Consider the following 25,474-nt stretch of genomic DNA (forward strand, 5'->3'; position numbering starts at 1 on the left):
TTAGTTATGATCATATTAGAGATTAACATTCAGGATATTTTTTCAAATGTTTATTAGACATCAAAATACTGGAAAATTATTTATCTATATAAAGAGACTGGGCAAAACTATTTTCTACATTTCCCTAATAAAAGTATTATGTACAGTACAATAGAGAGATTCTAGAGCTGAAAGTTTAAAAACTCTGAATTATCAGTCTTTGCCCAGTACTGATTGAATTGTTGATTGGTTAACTGGTAAAGTAATTGTTGTTATTATTGATGAGTTATAAAGTTCTTGATAACCTTATAGTTCCTGGGTATTTTTAATATTGTTATTCATAGGAAACATTTTTTAAGACACACTATAAAGTACATTTGTTGTTACTTATCTGGTGATTGGGAAAACAGTATTCTTTTCTGCATGTATCCATTAAAATTTGATATAGGACTAAATAATTAATCAGCTGAAGCTTAGAAGCTTCATTTTGGTAATCTAGAACCCAATTGTGTTCCTCATATAATTGAATTTTTCATAGTCATGCCTCTCTAATCAATCATATTCTCAAAGCTAATATTTAATGCAGTATAATGGCTAATTTTGAAGGATAAACATAAATGTTTTATAAAGGGCCATGATGCCATTTTTAATCGTATGAGCTCAGTAGAACTCCAGCCGAGAAGGTCTTTTAATCTTTCCACCCAGCCCCATCCACCCTGCACTGTGGAGAAGGGCACCTGACTGGGTAGTGAAACAGTTGTATACTTAAAGAATAATTTGAAACGTGAAAATCTTACTGTATGAAATTCCATTCCTTCTACGTCTTAAATGACTTAAGGAGGAAATACTGAGAAAACGTTATCCTTGGATCACTAACATTTTTTTAATCAGCTCCAGAAGTTGTGTTATTCTTGTTCAGAAGTATTTAGTAGTAACGTAACTAGCTTTAAAATAAATAAAAAAAAAAACCTTTATTTTTGACCCTGTACTTTACATTTCATAAACCAACAAGACACAGAGGTATCTGTTTGCCTTACTGTTGTGCAGGATCTCAGCGAATCAGTGATAGTGACATCTCAGATTATGAGGTTGATGATGGTATTGGAGTAGTTCCTCCAGGTGCGTGGGTGAAGAGCATGGCTCCGCTTCACTGTGCTTCTTATGCTTGTTTTCACTGTCAGTTTCCAGACTTATTTGATATACTGAACTGGAGATTTATAGCACAGAGAAATCAGTATTATATTATTCCATGGTGACTTGTGTTCCAAATTATTTTAAAAAAAGTTTAAATGTACTAGTAACTATTCATTTACATTCCCACTTAACTTAGGTTCTTTTCTAGAAGCATGGCTAGCTAGGTTGAAATCATTATTTCACAATGCTCTGAGCATAAGTAAAAATATGAATTTCATTTTGAAAGGATATGGTTCATTTTCTCAAATAAAAATTCCATCCTCCTCTTTTTTATATTTTATGCCTCCAATTTTCCTTCCTCTGTTTCTGAAAACAATGTAGCCTTCCATGGAATATACTGAGACAGGTGCATGGCAGGATTTAAAATTGCATGCAGCATGGCTTAACTTTTAATGCTTTTGTGATGTGTTTACCACTTATTATACTTAGAATGTGTATGTATGTATTAAAATAAGGAAATGCTTTAGAAAGATTCAGTATCATTTTAAGTCAACATCTTTTTGTCACTCTATAAGTTAGTACAAATTTTTGTGGCATTATGTGGTTCAAATCTCTGTTCCTCATCCGACTCTTTTTTGTCAGAAAGTTGAGAGAACCAAGTAGTAAAGGCTAATTTCCTTGGCACTAATCCTGTGTTATTTCCTTGATTTACTAATACAAAGGAAATATCAAATAAGAAGTAAGTAAAGTGAAAATCTTGGGACATATAAATATGAGTTACTAAAGGCATTTCCTTAGAAAATATTGACATATGACCCCTTAATTTATGTCATTTCTCAGATGGAGATGCACTGAATTTGAGGGCAATGATTTTGGTAAAGTCAGTAGATCGATTCCACACTGGTGACTAAATTCACAATTTGGAGAGAAACATACAACTTCTTTAAAACTATAAGAAATGATGGAGAGTTTTCTAAAATTAGCTTTTATTTGCTTCCTGTAATTCAGAGAAAATATAGTATTTAATCACTATATGACATTAGCAAATATTCTTAAAAACAATAAGTTTGCCGCTGTGCCCATCTTTAGATAATACTCTTTGATATCAGATGGGGAGAGTTTTAAATCATAGTGGGTAAAATTTAATGTTCTATTTTCTGTTTTGTTTGTAAAAGTATCATAATATTTAGACACATTCTCCACAGAAACTTTAGCACAACATTCAATAGAATATTATTTTTTAATAAAATTGAAAGTGGAAAGGTAATTGTACTTTTAAAAAGGGGAAAGATTTATGCGATCTGAAGAGAAACCAGAGTATGGTAATTGTACTTTAAATCCATTGAGATATTAAATAGGAATCAGATGATTCCTGGTAGGAAGGTCATCAAGCCTTTCTAACAAGAATCCTTGATGTTAATCAGCCTTAATGTTGTCATTACCAACTCATCTAAATAGAATTTACTTCTTTTTGTGGTTCTCACATTTTATTCACCTAAAACATCATATTTTTTATGATGAGGCAGGATAGCAAACGGATGACAGCATAAATGGTCAATTGAATAAATACTAAATTACTGAAATGGTAAGTTTTTTCTCATTTCCTGAGAAATCACACAGCTACCAAAATGGGAAGTTATGGGACCCACTACAGGTGGAATTAGTGCTTGAATACCACCAAAATCCACTGAGTTCTAAAAATATTTTTATTCCATACTACTGAAATAGCCTATCATGATTTTTATGAATGTGTATAATCTATTTTATCATATAGAAGCAGTGCCTAAATTATCATTTCAAATAATATTCATTTTAATTTAGTATTTAAAAAGTAATGAGGCAGATTTTTAATTGAATATAACGAATAAATAACCAATAAGTAATATGTTCCAGAGGTCTCTTCATAAATTAAAAAGGGAATTAATGCATTAATTTATATTTTCAGTTATACTCTTCCTTGATCCCAAAATGGACATATGGTAGCTTCTAAAGATACATAGATGTGAAAAATACAATGTAGCAAGTAATATACAATACATTTTAAATAAAGAGGAAAGATGAATCATTGATAAAATAAGGGCAAGCAGCTGAAATAAAGTGAAGGGATAAGCTAATAAGCATGTTGATAAATTCTCATGTGCTTTTAGAGGTCGACTACAAATGTTACTAAATTTCCTAGCATCCAATATGAAGAGAAATTTGCTTAGAGGTATATACTAGTTCTGCATATGTTCAGTATACTCTGAAGTTTCTTGTTCTGTGTTTCCCGAAGAAATTCAAAAGCTTTTTTTTTTCTTTCTGTTTTTGAGAGAGAGCATGAGCATGAGCGGGTGAGGGGCAGAGAGAGAATCCCAAGCCGACTGTGTGCTGTCAGTGCAGAGCCTGACATGGGGCTTGATATCACGAACATGAGAGCATGACCTGAGCCAAAATCAAGAGTTGACCACTTAACCAGCTGAGCCACCAGGCACCCCCAAAACCTGTATTTTGATGTCCTACCACAGCTGAACCTTAAATTTGCTTTTTAGATAAATATGCTTGCTTTTCTAGAACTACAGAGTTCTCTGCTGTTGTTCGATGCACTTATTAACATTTCTCCACTTAGGGAATCTAAGGTTTTGAAATTAGCTGAGACATCCAGAGCTACTTTTTATTAACCTTATCTTAATTTTGTTGTTATTTGAGATAAGTGATTTTAGCTGTTTAAGAAGAATAAAAATAATCATATACAGAATTCCCTTATATGGAACAAGACATGTGGTAATCTCAACTTTTCTGATAATTTTTGCAAACACAGAAAGTGAAAAACAAACTTTGGAGCAACTAAAACCTTGAAATGAGAATAAAATATCAGTTTCCTCCCACCTTTTTCTCAAGTTAGAATATTTGTTGTCAATGATAAATTAAACATAATACAAAGAAAATGAAATTATCTTGAAAAGCATAAAAAAACTGATTGAAGAGGGCACTTGTTGGGACGAGCACTGGGTGTTGTATGTAAGCCAATTTGACAATAAATTATGTTAAAAAAATAATAAAACAAATTAAAAGGTAAAAAAAAAACAGACAACTGTGAATACAAATTAAGATAGGATAAACAAAAAGTCTTACTTTCTACATAAATACAAAGAACCCAGGGGAATAAATTATTTATATCCTTTTCACAACAAGATTAAGCTACTTCATAGTAATTAATTATATCAAATATGAAAGTTTTATTTACATAATATGAATACTAATTGAAATCTTAAAATAGTACTCCCAATTCAGTTTTGACCTTACATAATTATTGTATAATTGATACAAAATGTTGTCAAGTGGTAACAAATGTTAATTTGAAATGTTTATGTGATTCGGACTTTGGATTAGTTATCTTTAAAAATAACCTTATCTTTAAAATATCTTTAAAAATAACTGTTTTATTATGAGCTGTGAAATAAATTCACTACATGTAAATTTAGTTGGTTTCTTTGTAGACTTAATATTGCAATTTATACAGCTGAACAATAACAAAGAAACTTTCCTACACAAAACTCAAAATAATAGCATAATTGCTATGATGTTTGTTATAAAATGGAATATATGAAATTATAAATTATAACATTTATGGTTATATTATCCAGTCATTATACTGATGTTTTCAGAATGACAGAATGGTTGAGCTTCTTTGATCTCAGTATTAACAAATTTCACTTTATAAAATGTTGAAAGACATTCCTTATATTTTAAGCTGAGTTAAAAAGTCATACAATCACAAAAAATAAATTGTTGGGGATTTTTAGTCTGCCTTTAATAATGATGTTTCATGACATATTTTAAAATAATGTAGGAGTTATCAAGTAAATAAATGAAGAACAGTCCAAACTGCCCAGTTAAATTTAATGTTTTCATGTTTCGTGTACATTTATGTAGTTGTAAATATAATCATTTTTCCTTTGGCCACAGAATTTTTTATTTTCCTTTCAATAATGACAAACAATGACCTTTGCAAAAAATTTTTAACTATTACTGTGGATTTGAGATTGGATTGCTGTTTTATCTTAACTAAGTCAGAGATGAGGTAAACATTTTTGCTTCAAGAGAATGAATTTTAGAATTTATTTCTAATTGCAGTTATGTTAACTGTATTTATTATGTTACCAATACATTTATGGAATAGATTCAGATGCCTTAGGTAGATTTGAGAATTGTTTCTATAGGAGGGTTAATTTTCGCTCCATTATTGCCATAATCCTCTCCATCCACACACTATTTTCACTTGAAAATTGAAGTATTATATGTGGTTTGCAAATATTTAGTATTTGCAGTAATGAAGATATGGTGCTTTTCTTTGTTAACTAAAATTGATAATGATGACATTTTCATTTTCTTACTTGCAAAGTTATCTGAAATTCAACTAAAATAGTTTATCATGTGGAAGAAAAATTCAAGTAACTTTTAAAGAGACACTAAATTTCTAAGCATTGACTTGTCTGTTAACTATAGTTCCCTGTCAAGTGCTTGATTTAGGTTGCTGAAAAATCACTTACATTCAGTTTTTGAATTAAAATAGTATCCCAACTCATCATAATGTCTGAGACATCAACTGTCATATTCATATTCAGTATCTCCATGGTACCTTTAAACAAATCTGTAGCCTGCTTTTATGCATGTATATGTTACACTCTGTGTACGTATACTTAATAGTTTTGAAGAGAAAGGCTAATAATACTGATTGCATGGCATTTGTTTTCATAGGTCACTGGCTGCTTTAGATGTAATCTGATATTTCCACATTACAGTTTACATTATAGAAAAATACTGACTGATCTTTTGTGTGTACTCTTGCCAGTAGGTTATAGGTCTAGTGCTAGAGAAAGTAAATCTACAACATTAACTGTGCCAGAACAGCAAAGAACAACTCATCACCGCTCACGTTCAGTATCTCCTCACCGCGGCGATGATCAGGGAAGGCCGCGTTCACGTTTACCAAATGTGCCATTACAGAGGTAGGCTTTGAGATGGGCTTAGTGTCTCTGAAAATACTTTTTAATTTTAAAACAATGTAAGCTGCCACAAGACTGTTACTGAAATGAAATAATGGCTTGGACAGTCAGGTTCTTTTCTTCAGAATCATTTGTAGCCAAAATGTCTTTTTATTCTTGAATCACAAGAATTTGTTTTTTCCAGGGAGTCGAGGAAGTTTATGTCCCAAGGGCAGTTTTTTAATAACTGTCTTGTATTCTGTTTGCTAGTTTTCTCTCCTGTTAGGAAAAATAGTATGATAGTGAATAGCCTGTGGAGAGAAACGGCAAAGAGGAAGAGGTTAAGAGGCAGAATGTATTTTTAAGAAATTTAGAATTGTCTTTGAAGCACTTTAAATGCTTACAAAACTATATAAAGCTTGACAGAGGTGCAAAGAAGGTTGGAGAAACGTAGCTCCGGCAGAGCACTCAGAGCACTTCAGCTCATTGATAATATATGTATTTGGTTATGATGCCAATACTTTTTAAGTCATGCCAGTTTTTTGCCAGTTACTGTCAAATCTTACCCATTAGTCTGCCTGATTTGGGAAGATGATACACTTTCATGCATACGAATTTTTGTAATCATTTTAGGAGTTTAGATGAAATTCATCCAACAAGAAGGTCACGTTCTCCAACCAGACACCATGATGCCTCCCGAAGTCCAGTTGATCACAGATCCAGAGATGTGGATAGTCAGTATTTATCAGAACAAGACAGGTATTTGTTCAAATTACGATCTCAACATTATAACTTTCTGTTTGCTCTGTTTTAATATATGAAAGATATCTTGGCATAGTACATTAGAAAGTAAAAGTATTTAATCACTCAAAACTGAACTCTCAAGGAACAACTGTTTAAGATATTCTAATAGAAACGCAACTCTAAGAAATATTTGGCTAACATTATATTGTCATTATGTGTGCCTTTTTTTAGAGATCAAAATTTATGTTTAGCCAGTTAAAAATGTATAGCTTGTTGTTTCTAACTTCTAGAAGGAAGCTTACCGAAGCAATTTTCAAATCTTTTATATTTTGTGGGATGTAGTCTTTGGGATGTTATTTATGTCATTATAAAAAATATGTTTTTTATGTTATTAAACAATTTTGGATACAGGTCATATGAAAGATAATTAATGTTGCAGAGTTTCTGTGAGGATTTCAGTAATAATATTTTTATATACCTAATTTTCATAAATGTATTTCTATAAAGTACAAAATAATCAAGATGGATTTTTTCAGATGAACAAGAACTTCCTGGACACAGTTACTAAAAATCTATATTATGACTCAATTGTTCTACATGCCCATAGACTTTCTTCTCAAACGAACCATATAACCGTGTGATATGCTAGACCACAAGCCTGGAATCTGAATTAGGTTTTAGGAAAACCATCTTGTTCAGTATCGTCTTCTGGCTTTTTAGAGTGGTGAAACTTTCAGGAAGGAGTAGGGAAATGATACAGTGGTGCTTAATGATTGATTTTAGCTGTGAAGTCAAGGACATAAAACTCAATAGGGCTTCTTAACCCTTTATTGTCATCCTACTGTGGGAAGTGATGCCATGACCTTCAAGAGTGGAGTCGTATAGGGTACTGAGACAAGAACTGCTCTGAGGAATAGGATTCCACACTGCTCAGTCCGAGTTGAGTGAGGGACACTTTGTCAACATTCATTGGGGCCACTAATTTTAGGTGAGGATGGAAAAAAGGATTCTTGACCAAGGCATTTAATAAAGTGAAATTAATTTGAGTGTAGAAAAAGTGTCAATTTTAAAATAAAACAATTCTAATCGAGTATATTCATGATTGGTTAAAAAAAAAAAACTAATATGTGAAACTGTGTTTTTAGTGGCCATAGAAACCAAGAGGACTATCATGCTTATGGTTCCAATTAGCATCAGAAAGGCCAGATATATAGGACTTTCAGAGGTCTTTAAAAACATCCAAGTATCTGGAATTGGAAATAGGTTTCTAATGTCTTATCTGGGGAAGGTTTAGTTTAGTTCTGTTTTAATATTCTGTAAAGTCACTTGGAGATACAATAGCAAATCAGCAACAGCTAGGACTTTGACCATAATGTTTGTACTTTATTGTTTAAATTTTTAAAAATACTGTCATGTTTCTTTTTGTTTAACCTCTGAAGCAAATATGCTAGTGCAGACAATCTGGTTTCTTCCCTTTTCATGTTTTCATCGGCATACCATTGGCATAAACCATGTCATTTAATGCCTCATGATTTATCTGTTCCATTCACCACCCATCCTGTCTGTGCAGTGAGCTTCTTATGCTGCCCAGAGCAAAACGAGGACGAAGTGCAGAATGCCTCCATACTACCAGGTAAATACAGGGATTTGGTAATGGTAACTGTGTGTGATGGCTCTTCTTTCCATTCTACTATTCTTTCTTCTCTCCCTTAATGGTATGATGACAGATATGTTAAATTACTTCAAAATCTGTTTTGTTTTATTGGAGGTTGTGGAAAGGTTCCAAATATATTTTAATTCTAATCCAGGCAGACTGCTTTTCTGTTTGTATATTCAGAATCCAGAGACTGATTGATGAGCCTCTGTGGAACTGTTTTACACATTCCTAAAACTGAGGAACCGATTTCTGCAATTACAATTCTAAATGCTCACCCCAGCCCCCTAACAGTACACACACATACCTGTCTAGTCACAAGAGGTCTGATCTGTGCATGGCAGTGTTACTGTTTTCATGATTATAAGTTTGTTTTAGCCTTTTTAAAATTTCCTTTTGGATTCTACTATTGTTGATACTCTGCTTTTATTTATTTTTCTTTAAATGTTTGTTTATTTATTTTGGAGAGAGAGAGAGAGAGAGCACAAGTAAGGGAGGGGCGGAGAGAAAAAGAGAGAAAGACACAGAATCTGAAGCAAGCTGCAAGCTCTGAGCTGTCAGCACAGACCCTGACGCAGGGCCCAACCTCACTGACCAAACCATGAGATCATGAGCTGGGCCAAAGTCAGATGCTTAACCAACTGAGCCACCCAGGTGCCCCACATATTCTGTTTGCTTTTAATAAAACTTTCATCAGTCACTTTTTGCTGTCTGAGCATCAGCTTCCTTCTTGATAAAGAATGAGAATATTTGACCTCTAACTTCTTAACCTTCCCTCCCTCCATCCCCCAACTAGTCCAGAAGGGTTGCAATACAGACTTCCTCCTAAAAGCATGTAACAAACAATATGATGCTTCTTTAAAGATAAGAAAAGGGAATGGAATATTCTCCTGTAAACTGGAGCTAAGAACCTGGTACTTTATTTTCATCTCATTACATCTTGGATTTCATATCCAGAATAAATAAGTTAATTCATAAATCTCTTACAGATTACTCATAAAATGCAGTCTGTAAAAACTTATTATCAATTTGGAGTTAATAGAAAGTAAGGAAGTAGAAAGTCAGTGAAATAAACCAACACACGGATTCTTTCAAATACTTTGGCCAATAAAAGTAGGAACGCGATGGGAAGAGCTGGAACTGGAGCACCTGTAATATACATGGTCATTTACAGGATTTATTTTGTCTACATGGAACTTGCGGTTCTGCTCAGTATTGCAAACATGGTCATGCTAATAAGAATTGTTTCAACTTCTTGTATATATATTAGCCTACTGATAACTACTTCCATGTTTGTTTGTAGCACCACGGGAAAAAATGAGGAAATTTTAGTTATGATTGTGAACTAGGGAAAAATATAAAATGAGAAATGTTATAAAAATTATCTCAAATCCTTTATAATTCTCAACTGCCCAGGCTTATTATTACTTGTTCTTATCTTCAAAGTATATCATATTATATTTACTTTGGAATTTTGAGAATTTGCTATTTTCTAGCAAACAAGGAAAATAAAATTCCTTGGCCACCAAGCATAGTGTCATCATTAATATGCTTTATCTCAGTTCCCTGGCAGTAATTATATGATATGAATGTTATTACCCTAATTTTACAGATGAGGAAAGATCTGAGAAAGTTTAATTTTATAAGTAACAGAGCAAAGATTCAAAACCAGGTCTATTGACATTTTCCATCAAACTGGTTGTTCCAAAATTAGATTCTGAGGAGTTAGTGCTATGCCAGTAAGAGAGTTTGTGAGTCAAACAGATTTTGGAAGCTTTGCAAATTATAGTCCCTCCCTACTGATTTAAGATGCACAGTATGTTAAATATACTATACTAAAGAAATCTGTCTGATCTTGTTTAATTCATTTTCTGCCTATTTACTTTTATAATTAATACATAGTATCTAATTATTATATTTATAACTTATAATTATTATAATTTAATACTTATAATAATTAATGTTTATTTACTTATTTAACTGTTAAACCATTTTTTCATAAAAACACAACCCAAGAATGTAATGTTGTGCAGAAAATTCAATAGCTTCCCATCATTAGGTGGCAAAGCCAAAGCAGGAATTTGGACCTTCCTACTATAAGTAAATATGCTATTTTCCATTCTGTTTCACATTCTTTGCTAATCCTTGTTAGAGTATTCCTGAATAACTACTTTTGAACCAGTTGCTTTAAAAAATTATATAGCAACCTGTTATTAAAGATATTTTGCTAAGGTTAGGAGTTGAAAAGAAGACTGTTGTCTGTGAAGCAGACTGAATCCTTAGTTTCAATAAAATTTGTCTTCATTTGGTGTTCAAATATGATACTCTAATGCATTTTTAAACTGAAGCTTTAAGAGATTTCCTTTGACTTGGCCATTATTATAAATATGAGTAAACCAGTGGGGTGTTTATCGTATTTTAATGTAGGCCGAATGGACTAGGGACTTTCATAATCAGCAATTAAATTTGTAGAAACATTATTAAATTACCAAAAAAATTAATTAACTAGAGCTAGTTTGTTCTTGGTGTAGTACAGACCCCCATAGACCTTAAAAGAATTCAGATGAAGTTAAGCTTTGTTCTGCCATTTTCTGCCAAATCAAAATCCATATTCTCGTGTACACCTGTTGCCCATCCTATTTGATTTCCTGTGATAAGTTTTACCTGTGGTTGGATTTGGATTCAGAAGCTGATAACTGGGAAGGATTTCCTCCACTGCAGTTACTTGATGTGTTGGTCATGCCTTCCCTTTCTGTAGTCTGGTGCCGTGACCAGCTTTCTCCCTGCCATGCTGCTCAGCACTTTGCTGATTACTAGGATGTTAACAATCTCAGTCACATTTTAAGTCCCAAATTACATAAATAATTCAGTTAGTATGTTTAGCCATGAGTTGTTTCCTTCCATAGCAGCAGGTATAATATTAAGTCAAGGATTAAAGAGTACATTTAAATATTGATTAACTCATAAAGGTTTGTTAGCAGATATTTTTCAAGTTAAGGAAATTAAATTATAATTTTGATTCTTTATCTTAATTATGAAGACAAATGTCTCTGATTCCATATATTAATAATTCTTCTACCTTCAAATAATTATTGTGGTTATTCTGAAAAAAAAAAAAAAAGATGCATCTTTGGTTTTAGCTTTATAGGCCTCCTACTGTTTTTGTGTCTTCGTAAAATTTGTTTCATCTATATTTTTCTGTTCCCTGTGTGTTTGTGTGGCCATGTTCCAGACATTTTGGTAGGCACTATAAAACATTACCGCCTAAGATGCCTTTATTAGAGAATGGTTCTCACTGGAATATTTACAGGTAAGAGTCATGACAGTGAGTCCCAGTTATAAACTAATCCTGAATCCCTTGCCTACTAAAAATAACAAATTTAAATTTTAATAAAGCACTACCATTTATTCTTGAAAGTAATTATATGCAGAGAAACATTAAATGAATGATACCTAAAAATAACTTTAATTAATTATAAAACTTATTCTAGATTATTTCTCTAAATGAAATCTAATTACTCAAACATCAGAATTCTAGTTGTCTTGTCATTTATGTTGTTTTGCTTGTTGATTTTAATATAATTAATTTTATATTATTTTATTTTTGGATGATTTTAATTTGTGAAGCTCAATTCTGCCTGCACATACCACAACCAAGTCAGTGACTAGACAGGATTTTCCCCTTCATCATGAATGCTTTAACGCAAGAGTATTTACTGATGAAATATTGGTTAGGTAAGAACATTTGGAAGTCATGCCTGCCACTTCCCTTGTCTAGTGTTGTGACCCAAAATAGTTGAGTTGTAAATTTTTTCTCCTCTGATGTCCTTCATTTTGTTTTGGTGTGGCATCTGTTCTTGGTAGTGAAGTTTTAGGCATTTTGTTTCAGTGCTTTTTGTATCCAGTTTTTTCATAAGAAGGTGTGATTTTAGTCTCATTTTTTTTTTCAGTCTGAGACCCTTTTAAAAGAAATTATGCAACCCAATTCAAGCATAATCTTTGTTTAGTTTCATTTTCTAAACAAAATTTTGCACTGCCATCCTGTCAGCTCTCTCACACCCTTATGAACTGAATCACGGTGATTCTACATTTTATGTAAAAGGGACATTATTTTATGCTTTACTCTCTAACACGGTCTTCCTTTCTTTGTTCTCTCTGTCTTTCTCTTCTACCACTGGATGCAATGCACTGGCACTAGTGAACTGCAGCCCTCCCTTGACAGGGCTAGGAGTGCTAGTACCAACTGCTTGAGACCAGATGCTAGTTTGCATTCACCAGAACGAGAAAGGTATAAAATAAAGACTTTCTTAATTTCCTATCATTTGTACTAGTGGGTTTTCTTTTTCCCAATCACTTTGTTTTGTTTCGTGTGAGTCCCACAGGTTTATTCATTCATGTTCACTTTGCTAACTGTCTCCATTCTCCCTCCCCTTATTATACGTGTCTACCTAGAGATATGTGTATGTGGGTCAGCCCGAGGGTGCACATACACATATTTCCATGAATGTTGTTGCAAATGGTGTGATGTAATTTGTAACCGCTTCTGGCTGCTGCTTTTTCCCTTCTGTTGCTGTTCAGTGGTTTTATTTACACACTACTCAGGGAGCCTTCAGTATGCTGATAATGTGACAAGGTCCAGGGAGTTATCTGAAGGGAAGGATCACTTTCCTATTAGTTCCCATGATAAATAGTATTTGTAGGTCTCAGCAGTCTTCCGCAAACTTACAGCAAAAATTCCGTTTAGGTAGAAGACTTCCCATGTGAATTTGTATTCACTGATTAGTCAACCTACTCTTTGATATAGATCATGTTTTGCAGTAAGCTATATTTTGACGACAAAATGGTATGTTTTTCTTAGATCTTGTGATGCCTTACAAAATAAATGCACATTATATACACACACAGTTTTGCTTAACACTTTTAATTGATTGTTTAATAAATAATTCTGATTATAATTCAGATGTATTCAGTGTTTTCATATTACACTACCTCCAAATTCTGAGCAGCTAATTTTTCCATTGTAGTGGAACTTTCTATCTCATTAAACTTGGTTATCATTGATAGTCTTGGATGTAATTGTTACTTCTTTTCAATTAGAAATCAGTCACCAGAGATTTATTTACTCCCTCTTTACAAATCCAGAAGAAAAAAAATGTTTAATGACGCTAACGTGTAACCCATTTCTCTTCTTTAGAGGCTGCTTAAAGCTTTTCTGTAGTAATCGCTCTAGACTGAATCTGTTTATTTATTTATGAGCTGTTTATTTCTAGATTTGAATAATAGGTACAAGTATACACACCTTTTTTTTTAACTGTTGTCATAACATTTTACTGAAAATTTTACTTTTTTATTTTTAATTCTTTTGTATTTGTATATTCTGTAATAGAAGTCAGTAGAATCTCACTTATATGTTGCATTTTTTTTGTATTTGTAATAGAAATTTTAGTTGAAATGGCTGTCAACTCTTCTAAAATCACAGCTGAAATTGTTCTCTTTTTCCTCTTTTGTTCTATATTACTCCTTACCCCTACCAAGGAAAAAGTAAATACAAGAGTAGCAAGAAAAATCTTTTTATATATTTTACTTATTTTTATTTCCTTATATGTTTCTGTTTGGTATTAAAACAAAACAGAATTGCTCAAGTCAGTAGAATATTCTGACTACAACAATACCATCACATTATATAAGTGCTAGCTAATAGAAATATAACAAGCCCCATTTATAATTTTTAATTTTCTGGTTACCATGTTAAAAAGATTAAGTTAATTTTAATACTTTACCCAGTATATATTTGACATGTCATTTTGACATATAATCAGCTAAAAAATGTAGATCGTTTGTATGCCTGTTTTCATAGTGTTTAGTAGACACTGGAGGGTTGTAGCTACTGTATTGGATACCACAGGTTTATTCTTATGCTGAAGCCTATCTAGCACGTGTTCCCTTCTTGCACTAAAGCCATAGGGTTCACAAATCCATATGTTGGTGTATTTAACCTCTCAGATAATCCTCTTAAAATAGATCAGCCCGTAGACAAATATTCTGACCAGGTTATTATTAGACTTTAGTCACAGTGAAGTCTAAGTGAGTGTACCTACTTTGATAGAAGAAAAATATGATTGAAATCTATATTCACTATATATTGAATACAAAGAAATTTTTCATCAAACAAATGAAAGGAGACAGAGGGGTAGGAATTGGTATTATCAGTGATCTTTAATTTATTGCGGTCAGTTTTATTGCCAAGAAGAAAATAAAGTGAGGTAGGTTTCATCAAGAAAATTACAGAAGTTGTAGATTATTACTGGTTTGGAGGATAAGGACTTCAGATGCCCTTTTGTCCACACGCCTATAAGCAGCTTTGAGGCAGAACATCATAGTATCAACAGTGGTGACTTTGTTCTCTTTGGAAAATGCAGCTAAAGTCCCTAGACAGGATATGCAGAGTAGGAATAGAGAGGTTTAGAGGGCTTTCCAGGTTACTAATTTCTCTGACTGAGCAGAGAGCTTCTTATGCTAATGCCTAATTTATACATAGTAGATAAAATGTTAGAGAAACATTTTAAAACATTATTTCATATACTTAAGATAGTAATATATTTCCACAGCCTCATGAACTTAACAAGTTGCTGATCCTAAACCATTTTGATGAATGTTTGTGTGTAGTTATATCAACTCATTGCCCTTTTCTGAAGTATTTTCACTAACTTTTAAAACAAATGAAGTATTGTGTCAATACAAAGAATGAAAGTGTTAAAGCAGACTCAATATCCAACACCATAGCTCACTAATGATTCAAAGATAAAGGAGCACCAGGTACTGGTAACCTTTTCTTGAAGGAGTCCCAAACCACCGGATCCATTTTTTCTCCTTTAATTAGGATGGTTTGGCCCAGGCTAACTAATGCATGTAGAAACACTGTTTGCAAAGGAAGCCATTTCAGTTTTTGAGTGTCTTCATTATATATTCTGTTGATTACACAAATAACAAAAGTAATTATGGATTACCCCGTTGCTCAATCTAGTCATGCTTAAGAAATTAAAATTACAATAAAACGTCTAGAAGGACTATTTCCTACTAAAGATGTCTAATACAGGACACTCTTTTATCTTTTCATTAGCAAATACCACTGAATATTTATAAGGAAGTTTAGTTAAGGCGGATTCATTTTTCCTTCATCTTTATTCAGGGTCTGTTTGAGGTCATTCATTCCCACCTTGTTCCCTGTTTGGGAATGAAAAAGTTACAGGCCTGCCATTAACCTTATCTTTCCCAGATTTTAAAACAAATTATTACTTAAATGTTCAGACACATTTATTTTTAGAGCTACTGGAGAAGTTATTTTTCTGGGATGTTTTCTCTTCTTCCTTGACCATTCACAGCCTTACTGAAGGCTCATGAAATGGTAGTCAATACTTACTTGCCTCCATTTTTTAACTTCCTAGTAAATCCTGCAGTCTGATTTCTACCCCTTACAATGGCTCTACCACTATGCTGACATTCCTCTACAAACTACACTGGCTCCCTAATTGTCCAGAAGCATCTTGCAACATGTTACATTAACATCCAGTCACTTGAGCCTCTCTTTTATTCAGTACCTTCCACAGATTTTCTTTCTTAGGCCCCACTTATGACACAGTCTCCTCTTGCAGGCTTCTCTTCCTATCCCACCCTACACAGATCAGCGTTCCCCTGACTCCCATCTTCAGTTTTCTTTTGCCCCACTCATTCTGTCCCTGAAATTATATTGCTATCAAAAATTTCCCTTTAATTAATACATATGAAAACAACATGCTACTGTAATTGACCAGGCCAGAACTTTCCCTTGAGGCTAGGTCTAAATTTCTAAAAATTGCCACTTGTGTACATCAAAATGTCTAAATTGGGGCGCCTGGGTGGCTTAGTCGGTTGAGCGTCCGACTTTCGCTTAGGTCATGATCTCATGGTTCGTGGGTTCGAGCCCCGCATCGGGCTCTGTGCTGACTGCCAGCTCAGAGCCTGGAGCCTATTTCAGAGTCTGTGTCTCCCTCTCTCTCTGACCCTCCCCTGCTCACGCTGTCTCTCTCTCTCTATCTCTCTCCTAGAAATAAATAAAAAATATTTTAAAAAATGTCTAAATTAAATTCATTATCTCCCCTTACATCCTTTCTTTTTTTTTTTTAAGTTTATTTAATTATTTTGAGAGAAACAGAGACAGTACAAGTGGGAGAGGGGGAGAGAGAGAGAGAGAGAGAGAGAGAAAGAGAGAGAGAATCCCAAGCAGGCTCTGCATTGTCAGCACAGAGCCCAATGCGGGGCCTGAACCCATGAGCCGTGAGATCATGACTTGAGCTGAAACAAGAGTTGGATGCTTAATCAGCTGAGCCAGCCAGGTGCCACTCCCCTTACATCTTTTTATAGCAAAATACTTTCTCTTCCTAAATTTTCCTCTTATTAGGGTGGCTTTGACATATAACAAGGCACATTACCTGGAAGTATTTTTCCTGTTCCTTCATATTGTGAATCAGTAAATCTTATCAGTTCCCTTTTCAGAATCTCCCAAACAGATCCCTTACCTCAGTTATATTGAAATATATGATAGCCCTTCCCTTGTCACTCTGGCCCCATTAATTTTTTTCATATGAGCTTTATTAATGGTATTTATTCCTTTTTGTCTCAAGTTTTCTATCCGTTAAATTTAAATGCCATTTTTCTTTTGTTGTCTGCTTAAAATTTTTACTCATTCTTCAAAAATTTAGGTCAAATAACCACAGCTTTTATAAAACCCATTTGTACTCCCACCCCACCCCCTTCCCTTTTGTCAGTCAGAATTATTTACTTTCTTTTCTGGGCCCACATACTATTATATATTTCTATTAAAACACATTATACCTTACTTAGGGTGTTTGTTTCTTTTGCTGTATTGTGTTCCTGGAGAACAGGGATCATATCTTATTTGTCCTTGCCATTTCTTGTGATAGCATTATTATTTTTTACTTAGTAAATGCTCAATTTGGAGATTTGGGGAAATTAAAATATACATCCTATTTTCTGCTCCCTAATTTGTGTCTAATTGTGAGCTAGACTCAAGAACTAGAAGAAGAGAGATCTAATTATTACCATAAATACAATGAACAAGTTTAGATGCTGTGACTTTAGGTCTATAAGCTTGTTATTAACTCACCCTCGAATCAGCCAAATTCACAGACCCATACGACAGGTTCAGGCCCAGGCCTCACATTTTAACAGCTGCTTTGTAGTTTTGTGTCCTGTAGACTTTATAGTTTGTAGGTGGCTTGATTTGGAGGAATAATCCAGAAAGGACTGAGGTACCTGTGCCTGGTCCTTTAATATAATCACTGATCTTATAAGCCAGTCCTCCTTTCTTGGGGTAGATTGAGGCAAAGGGTAGAAAGAGACCAGGAGCGTTGCTTGAATAAATTTACCTCCACCTGGAAACATGAGGACTAAGAGAAAGGAGGTAGTTACCTAAAACTTAACAACTATCAATTGAATTAAAACAAACTGATGTTGAATTAAAATTAAAAAAAGCAAAATATAAGTATCTGTATTAATTTTACTTTAAAACAATATTGGGGAAAACGAGGGTTTTTTCTTTTCTTTTTTCCTTTTATGTATTTTTTGTTTCAAGTTTTTATTTAAATTCCAATTAGGTAATATTACACAATGGTGTAATATTAATTTCAGGAGTAGAATTTAGTGATTCATCACTTAATATATAACACGCAGTGTTCATCATGAGTGCCCTCCTTAATACCCATCACCCATTGTTTTAAAGATTTTCTTTTTAAGTGATCTCCGCACCCAATGTGGGGTTCGAACTCACAATCCCGAGATGAAGAGTCACATGCTCTTCGGACTGAGCCTGCCAGGTGTACCCCATCACACATTTTTTTAAAGGACTAAAATAAATACTGGGATTAGACAATAAAAATACATACTATATAATCAGTTGTCTCATTTGTTCAGATTTAGGTTCTAATATTACAGTAATTCACAGACTTCTTTAAATTTTTTAAATGTTTATTTATTTTGAGAGAGAGACAGAAAGTGAGCAGGGGAGAGGCAGAGAGAGAGGGGGACACAGAATCCAAAGCAGGCTCCAACCTCTGAGCTGTCAGCACAACCCAGTGCAAGGCTCAATGCAAGTTCATGACGTGAGCTGAAGCCAGACACCTAACTGACTGAGCCATCCAGACACCCCAATTCACAGATATTTCTTGTGCTATTTGTGGAGTGAACGGTTTACATTTCCATATAATTTCTCTTTTAGATAATTAAGCTGCTTTTCCATGTTCTGCGAAGAGATATGCGTCTTTGAAAGATGTGTACATATGCAAGCATAATAATTTGTTGCACATTTAAGCACACACACACACACTTATTTTACAGTGTATCATTGCTGGGGGAAAAAGACATGAAGTGAGATCCATTTAATTACATATTAAGACCTGTCAATTCTACTTCCTTTATATCTCATCAATGAGTCCCCTCACCACTGGTAATCTGTTACTTAAGGTTCTCATTGTTTCTTACCTGTATTAACTTACTATTTACTTGGATATTCACAAATATAAATTGACTACTTATTCTTTGCAGGGCATACTTTATATAACTGTCAAAACTCAACCAAAAAAACACTACAGTTCCTTATGTAAGGAGCTCGGAGCCTGTTTTTTCAATCCCTTAACTGTCAGAGTGACCTTTCTTCTACTGTGATCACAGTGAAAGGGATAAGCTCCCAACACATAGAGGTTCCTAAATAAATGAATTTCGGATACCTGATGTTAAAACGCAAATATTGTAACTAACCAGTATAACTTGTAGGCAAGCTATTTTGGAAAGAGAAATCAAGAAAAGGAGCTTCATGATTAGCAGTGGCACCGTAGCCTGCCATGCTACCTTCCAAGATGAAAATGGAAGTTGAACCCTATGGTTTGGCAAAATAACAAGAGGATAAAGATTAAAATTTTGGCCTTTTCTTCTGTGTAATAGAAGAGAAAGAAGTTGCACACAATTTAAAAGCATGTAAAATATCCTAGTATATTTGAAGGTCACAAATGTGTTCTTTTAAAACTTACGTAATATCTAGTCTTTGGATAAATATTGACCATAAATTGACCTTGCCTCATATTAAATATAAGATGGAAAAGCAAGTGGGTTTATTATATTGGTACCATATATCAGCATATAGAAGGACTTTGAGTGTACAGATAATCCATGTATGATGCTAAATATTTTGTCAAAAATTTTCTTTTAAAAGCTTGCATTCACAATTGCTTGTTTCCAAATGTACACCTTTCTCCTTCATAGCTTTTCACTGCATGTTTCATGATTACAGCATTTTTCTTTACTTTTTTGTTTAAATAAACACAAGGACTGGAATTTTGCCTCAAGAAGCAAGGTTTCTCATGATCCTGTCAAGTTAACATTACTTATAACTTTTCAGAAAACACATTAGCCATATTTTTGTGTTTCCATATCCTGTAAAAACTTTCAGCACCTCAGGTTTTAACATGACTGAATACAGCTTCATGTAAAAGACAGGGTGGTTATGATTTCAATTATTTTAGAAATATTTTTTCCTTATTGTTTCTGCAGAACAAAAACCAGTGAAGTGAAATACATTTTAAGGCTTTTGGATTGGATTGACCAACTATGTAAATAATCTAAAATTACTATGTAATTTCAAATTAATGCATAGTATTTTTAATTTCACAAACATGTAACATTTAAGAGTACTTGTCACACAGTTTTCTCTTCTGCCCAAATCCTGCTGTGGAATATCTTTATTTGTTTCACAGCTTCCTCAGAGCCCTACTTGAATCATGACAAACTTGTTTTAAGGCTTATTGATTAAGCACAGGCTTCCAAAGGGCTTTCAGAATTGAGTACCTGCTGATCTCAGATATCCTGGTCAAATGTGACAGCCCTTTGCTGTTTTTGTCCTGATTATCTAATAAATCCAATAACCCAAGTGAAATGGCAGAAAAAAATACACATTCTTTTAAACGTTCATACCAATCTACTTTGGATAATTATAAAATCTTATATCTAGGTGAGTCCTTAAAGATCATTCAGTTATCCCTTGTTGCATAAAAGGAAGCCAATATCCAGAGAAATTATCCTGTTTAAAGTGCTCATATCTAATATGTAATAATTTCCAAATCTGGCCTGCTCTGTCCCTTATTACCTCTTTTCAGTTTCCAACTAGGTGTTTGTAATTCGTGGTTATACACAGAATCTCAAGATAATTTAACAAAGAATGAACCAATATTCAGATTTTCATTTAACTGTCAATCACAGAAAAGTATTATTGTAAATACAGAAATAAAAAACAACTGTGTAATTTATTGGAGGATACTTTTGCAAATAAAGATTTGCAGAATTTTTTTTACAGGTAATGCCATTTTACCATGGCATCTGTCTATATTTCCCACTTTTGTCCCTCAGTGTTTTATACTCACAATTTTTAAATTTCAGTAATTAGTGCTACGGGTTTCGCCAAGAAAATTTGTTAAGATTTCACTGGTTAGCATTCCTATGAATTATTTCTTTATGCCATTGTTTCTACACTAAGGAACATTTTTTTTCTTCTTTCACTTAAACTGTGTTTCTGCTTTGTGTTAAATTCACACACCTCATCTTTGCCACTTTATCCAGATATTTCAACACCTAGTATCAACTAAGCATTGGTAGCTTATTAAACCTCTTTTATTCGAACATATGCCAAGTTCTTAAGGGTGCATCTTTTTAACTTAAAGTTATATATATGTGTGCAGATGTGTGTGCGCAGACATGTATACACACACAAGCACAGTTTAAAAGAACATACTTACACAGATTTCAAACATCTTCCCAAATAAATTATTTCTCTCTTCACTTATAGGGTAACAAGATATATTTTCTTACAACATTATAAATTATCTTTCCAAGGCTTATTAAAACCAAGAGTAAGTTGTGGAGCAAAGAAGCTACACTTTGCCTTTTTGCGGTGCTTTTCCAGTCCTGTTGTTCCGTATATTCTTTTATGTTAGAAGTTACTAAATGTCCTGTTTTTTCCTGTCTTGTTCATTGGGCAAACAGGGGTAGATGGTCCCCCTCCCTAGATAGGAGACGACCTCCTAGCCCCAGGATTCAAATCCAGCATGCATCTCCGGAGAATGACAGGTACTAGCCAACTCCTCCTCACAGACAAGTGGTTTCTACAGGCTTCTAGGCCACCAAGTGAAGGATGACCAAGAGGAATGTGGGTTGTGATATGCATCCTTTCAGGAGCCAGAACCACATATGTTGCACATTCACGTCTAATAACACACCTCAGAGTGTTTCCTGAAATGAGAGTGGTGTGCAAATACCGTAATTTAAACAAACTAAGCCAGATCCAGTGGAAGAGTTCTGCTTTAAATGGGCATTTGTTTCAGTGTTTTGATTTTCTAGAAACATATTTAAATAATTGTTTTCGTTTAAACATTCATGAATAAATACAAATTTTCATGTACTTTAAAATATTTTAAAATATGTGACAGAGACTTTGTTATATTGGTTGGTGGTTTAATCTCAGTTGTCTTATTTTTTTTTTTTTACTAAATAAACTTGTTAATACTGAAGTTTAGGTTTGGAGGTACATTAAAAATGTCTGATTGAAAGTAGAATAATGGGTTCTTATATATCACATGAATATTGTGTTTTTCAACTAAATATTGTTGAGGGCTAGAGCCAATCTACAAGGTAGGTTTTTAAAAATAGCATCAGTGCCTTGAATTTACTTCCTGCTGAAATGTCAGAAATACTTTGTTACCTCTCTCGTTTGTAGTTAACCCGGTTTTCCTGTTTTATGATATTTGTTATCTATAGTCCTTATCTTTAAGTATCTTTTTCTGACTGGTCAAGAAAGGTTATTGGGTGTTTGTTTGGGAGGCTTCTTTTCTAGTTTAAGCAGAAATTCAGTCAACACATTGGTAATATTTATTAAGTAGAAGAGTTTATTTGGTAGCTCAGAAACAGAACAGCTAGTGATGTGAGCGTATACAAGAGGTTCCTTTTGTTTATTTATTTCCAATATGTGTGGAGATATTATAGTAATCGCAGTCTTAGTTAAGAGTGATATTTTTTTCAGTAAATAGTCGAAATATCTTCAGGATTTCAATTTGAAAGAAAAACTAAGCCCTGTTAATCAGAAAAAATTAAGTCATTTTACAAATGTTGGGAAAGACCACAAACTGGTAGTTTATAAAGACTTTAAAAATATTTTATCATTTTTTAATCTTTAAGAAATTTACTTGTTAATATGGCTTAGTCTTTGAAATTTAAATCCAATTCCTTCTGCTTTGGTTTCTAGAATAGCATTCCTGAGAGTAGAAAAATTAGTAAAATCTCCAACCTAAAAATTATTATAAATTTAAAGTATTTTCAAAAAGGATATAAAATAATCATATAAATTAAATCAAAGCTTACATCCATATTACTACTCTTTCATTGAACAGATATTTATTGTGCCCTGTTATGCGCACTATTCTTATGGCTAGAGTCACAGCCTGTATAAGAAAAGCAAAGTTCTGGCCATTCAAGGAACTTAGAATTTCCTTTTGTAAAACACAATTCTAGAAAGCTTTTGAATTTGTTCCAAAGAAATGAATCAGTGGATTTCATTATATGTAATGACTGAGTATAGGACAATTAAATATAATGGTCTTTATAATGAATATAAATGTAAGTTTATCAGGACATGGATTAAGCAAAATGGAAATCCAGATAATAGTTTCAGTTCTTATATACATGAGATGAAACTTAGTTTAAAATTAGCTGTCATTTAATGACATATGGATTAATTATGTTATTTGATTTAAAAGATTGTATGTAAGTACTTGGATAGATTTTAGAACTGGAAATGGTGATTTTAGATAAGATTATTATGGAAACTTTTACAAATACATGATTCTGAATATACATTTTATTTTTTATTATGATTTATTTGTAAATAAGATTCATGTTCAACCAAAGAAATACAGTTTAAATGGCTAGATACTATGATTTGTCATTGTATAGAATAGAAAGTTATTTACAATAAACTTTTATTAAAATATAGGAATAAAATGTACCCATAAATGATAGAGAACTAGCTAAATCAATAGACACTAAATTCATAGATAACCATGTCAGTCACTTGGCAAACTTAACTCTTACATCTTACCTCTTATCAGATTTTTTTACTTACTCAGAAGTTTCTACCAGTTTCCAAATGAGTGAATGTAACATCAAATTTGGAGATACTGAATGTTCATGATGATTTGAGCATCAGGTGACTTTTACCTCATGTCACTAGTAACTAGGAGAGTATTCTAAAATCAGTGACAGTTTGTATAATTAGCCTTTGGATGTCCTGTATCAGGGTCATATTTGCTTATTTTCAAAATAGCAGTAATACAAACAACTTTGCTTAAGACGGTTAACTAGTAAGTTGGAAAGCATTTAGCCACCCCTTTATTTCTCATGGCATAAATGTATATGTAGATGTGTGTGCATATGCACACAATTTTTAATATATCATTTTTCCACAATTTAATTTCAGTTTCAAACAGTCTTGATGTCATCTCAGACCATATCATAGATTTATTTGTATTTAATATGGAAGTAGGATTTTCTAGATCTAGAAAAATTTCCTATAAGTTGTAGAATATTTAAAACAGTGATGAGAAGAAAATACATGATTTTGAACCCCAGGGAATGGTTCTGACTGTAAAATTGTAGAGAAATTTTCCTGGTGGTTTTATTACTGAAAATATTGACATTTAAAAAAGAGTCACTCCAATAACAAAATATCTCTTTCTAAATGGCATCATTTTAATATATAAAAAGTAACTTTTATGAACCTATGTACACATATTTCTGTTTATGAATCTTAATAAAAATGGCATCTACTTATGGCATCAAACTAATCAAAATTTTTTGCATTGCAATTTAGAAAAAAATGCATTCTAATAAACCCCTGAAGCGTATGGTTCTGAGTTTAATGTTCATAGTTGAATCAATCATTCTTAAATGTGAGAAGCTAGTATAAATAATCATAATTATTATTGACTACTTCTACTTTATTCTTGGTATCAGTGCTTTTTCAGAAAAATACAATATATCCTTTTTGGTACATTTTGACAAGTATTTTAACCCTTTATTTACTTGAAGTTACCAATTCTAACATGTGGTTAAGAATATTTTTGCATCATTATACATGGTATTTTTAAGGATTTTTTTAAGGTATGTGACTTAAATAAATACCAAAAATATTTGATGAAGTAAATGACCCTATTTTCCAGGACTTTAAATTATTGGAAACAAGTAAATTATTGGAACAAGTAAAGCATCTTGCTGTGTTTAAGATTAATTCCTAAGTTGCTAAAGTAGTTCTTTTTTCTTTTGCAAATAATCTAATTTGTATAGTTTCCCACACTTGTCACTTAGTAGCAGCTACTTGCCTACTAGAATCTTTGAGCAAAAGTGTCATGTGGTTTCCTTTGATTCAAACTGAATGAATCTTCTTTCTTCATTAAAAATATTTCCGGAATAAAGAAATCATCTGTTTTTTTTACTTCCAGAATTCAGGGCAGTTGCCACAGTAATGCAGTTAATGTAGAACCATTTGTATCTTGTGCTTTACAAAAATGTTCTTTATTTGAATGAGTGAAATATACTCATTCGTTAAAATACTTAAGTCTGTAAATTTAATGGCTATAGTCATATATATAAATATCAATACTATAAAAAATGTACATGCATCTTAATTGCATGCATCTATCTTTGTTGTATGTGAACATTTCTTATTTAGGTAGATTCTATTCAAATACAATATTTTCTTCCTAAACTTTTGAAGCACAAGATGATAGAGATTTGCATATTTGTATTCCACATTAAGCCATCTAGGTACTTAGCATATATACAGGTATTTACTCATGATATCCGTGTTAATTCTAATTAAATTAAAACATTGTGTGGTAGATTTTTG

At 32.9% G+C, this 25,474-nt stretch overlaps 1 protein-coding gene across 4 annotated transcripts in view; it reads left to right on the forward strand.

The window, feature by feature from the left end:
- The window catches only part of RIMS1 (regulating synaptic membrane exocytosis 1), a 477,312-nt gene that overhangs the window by 329,496 nt on the left and 122,342 nt on the right, over positions 1-25,474 (forward strand). For 2 of the 4 annotated variants that reach the window (XM_039248925.1, XM_039248926.1), the window contains exons 10-14: positions 1,027-1,098; positions 5,945-6,101; positions 6,711-6,836; positions 8,392-8,454; positions 12,674-12,763. In XM_039248925.1, the coding sequence (XP_039104856.1) occupies positions 1,027-1,098; positions 5,945-6,101; positions 6,711-6,836; positions 8,392-8,454; positions 12,674-12,763 (508 nt within the window). Of the gene's footprint in view, positions 1-1,026; positions 1,099-5,944; positions 6,102-6,710; positions 6,837-8,391; positions 8,455-11,707; positions 11,786-12,102; positions 12,211-12,673; positions 12,764-21,561; positions 21,646-25,474 lie in introns of all 4 variants that reach the window. The other 2 variants (XM_039248922.1, XM_039248923.1) reach the window with 2 other exon arrangements.

The sequence above is a fragment of the Hyaena hyaena genome, unplaced genomic scaffold (genome assembly GCF_003009895.1).
Source record: "Hyaena hyaena isolate Hyena2069 unplaced genomic scaffold, ASM300989v1 scaffold_322, whole genome shotgun sequence".
Classification (NCBI taxonomy): Eukaryota; Metazoa; Chordata; class Mammalia; order Carnivora; family Hyaenidae; genus Hyaena; species Hyaena hyaena.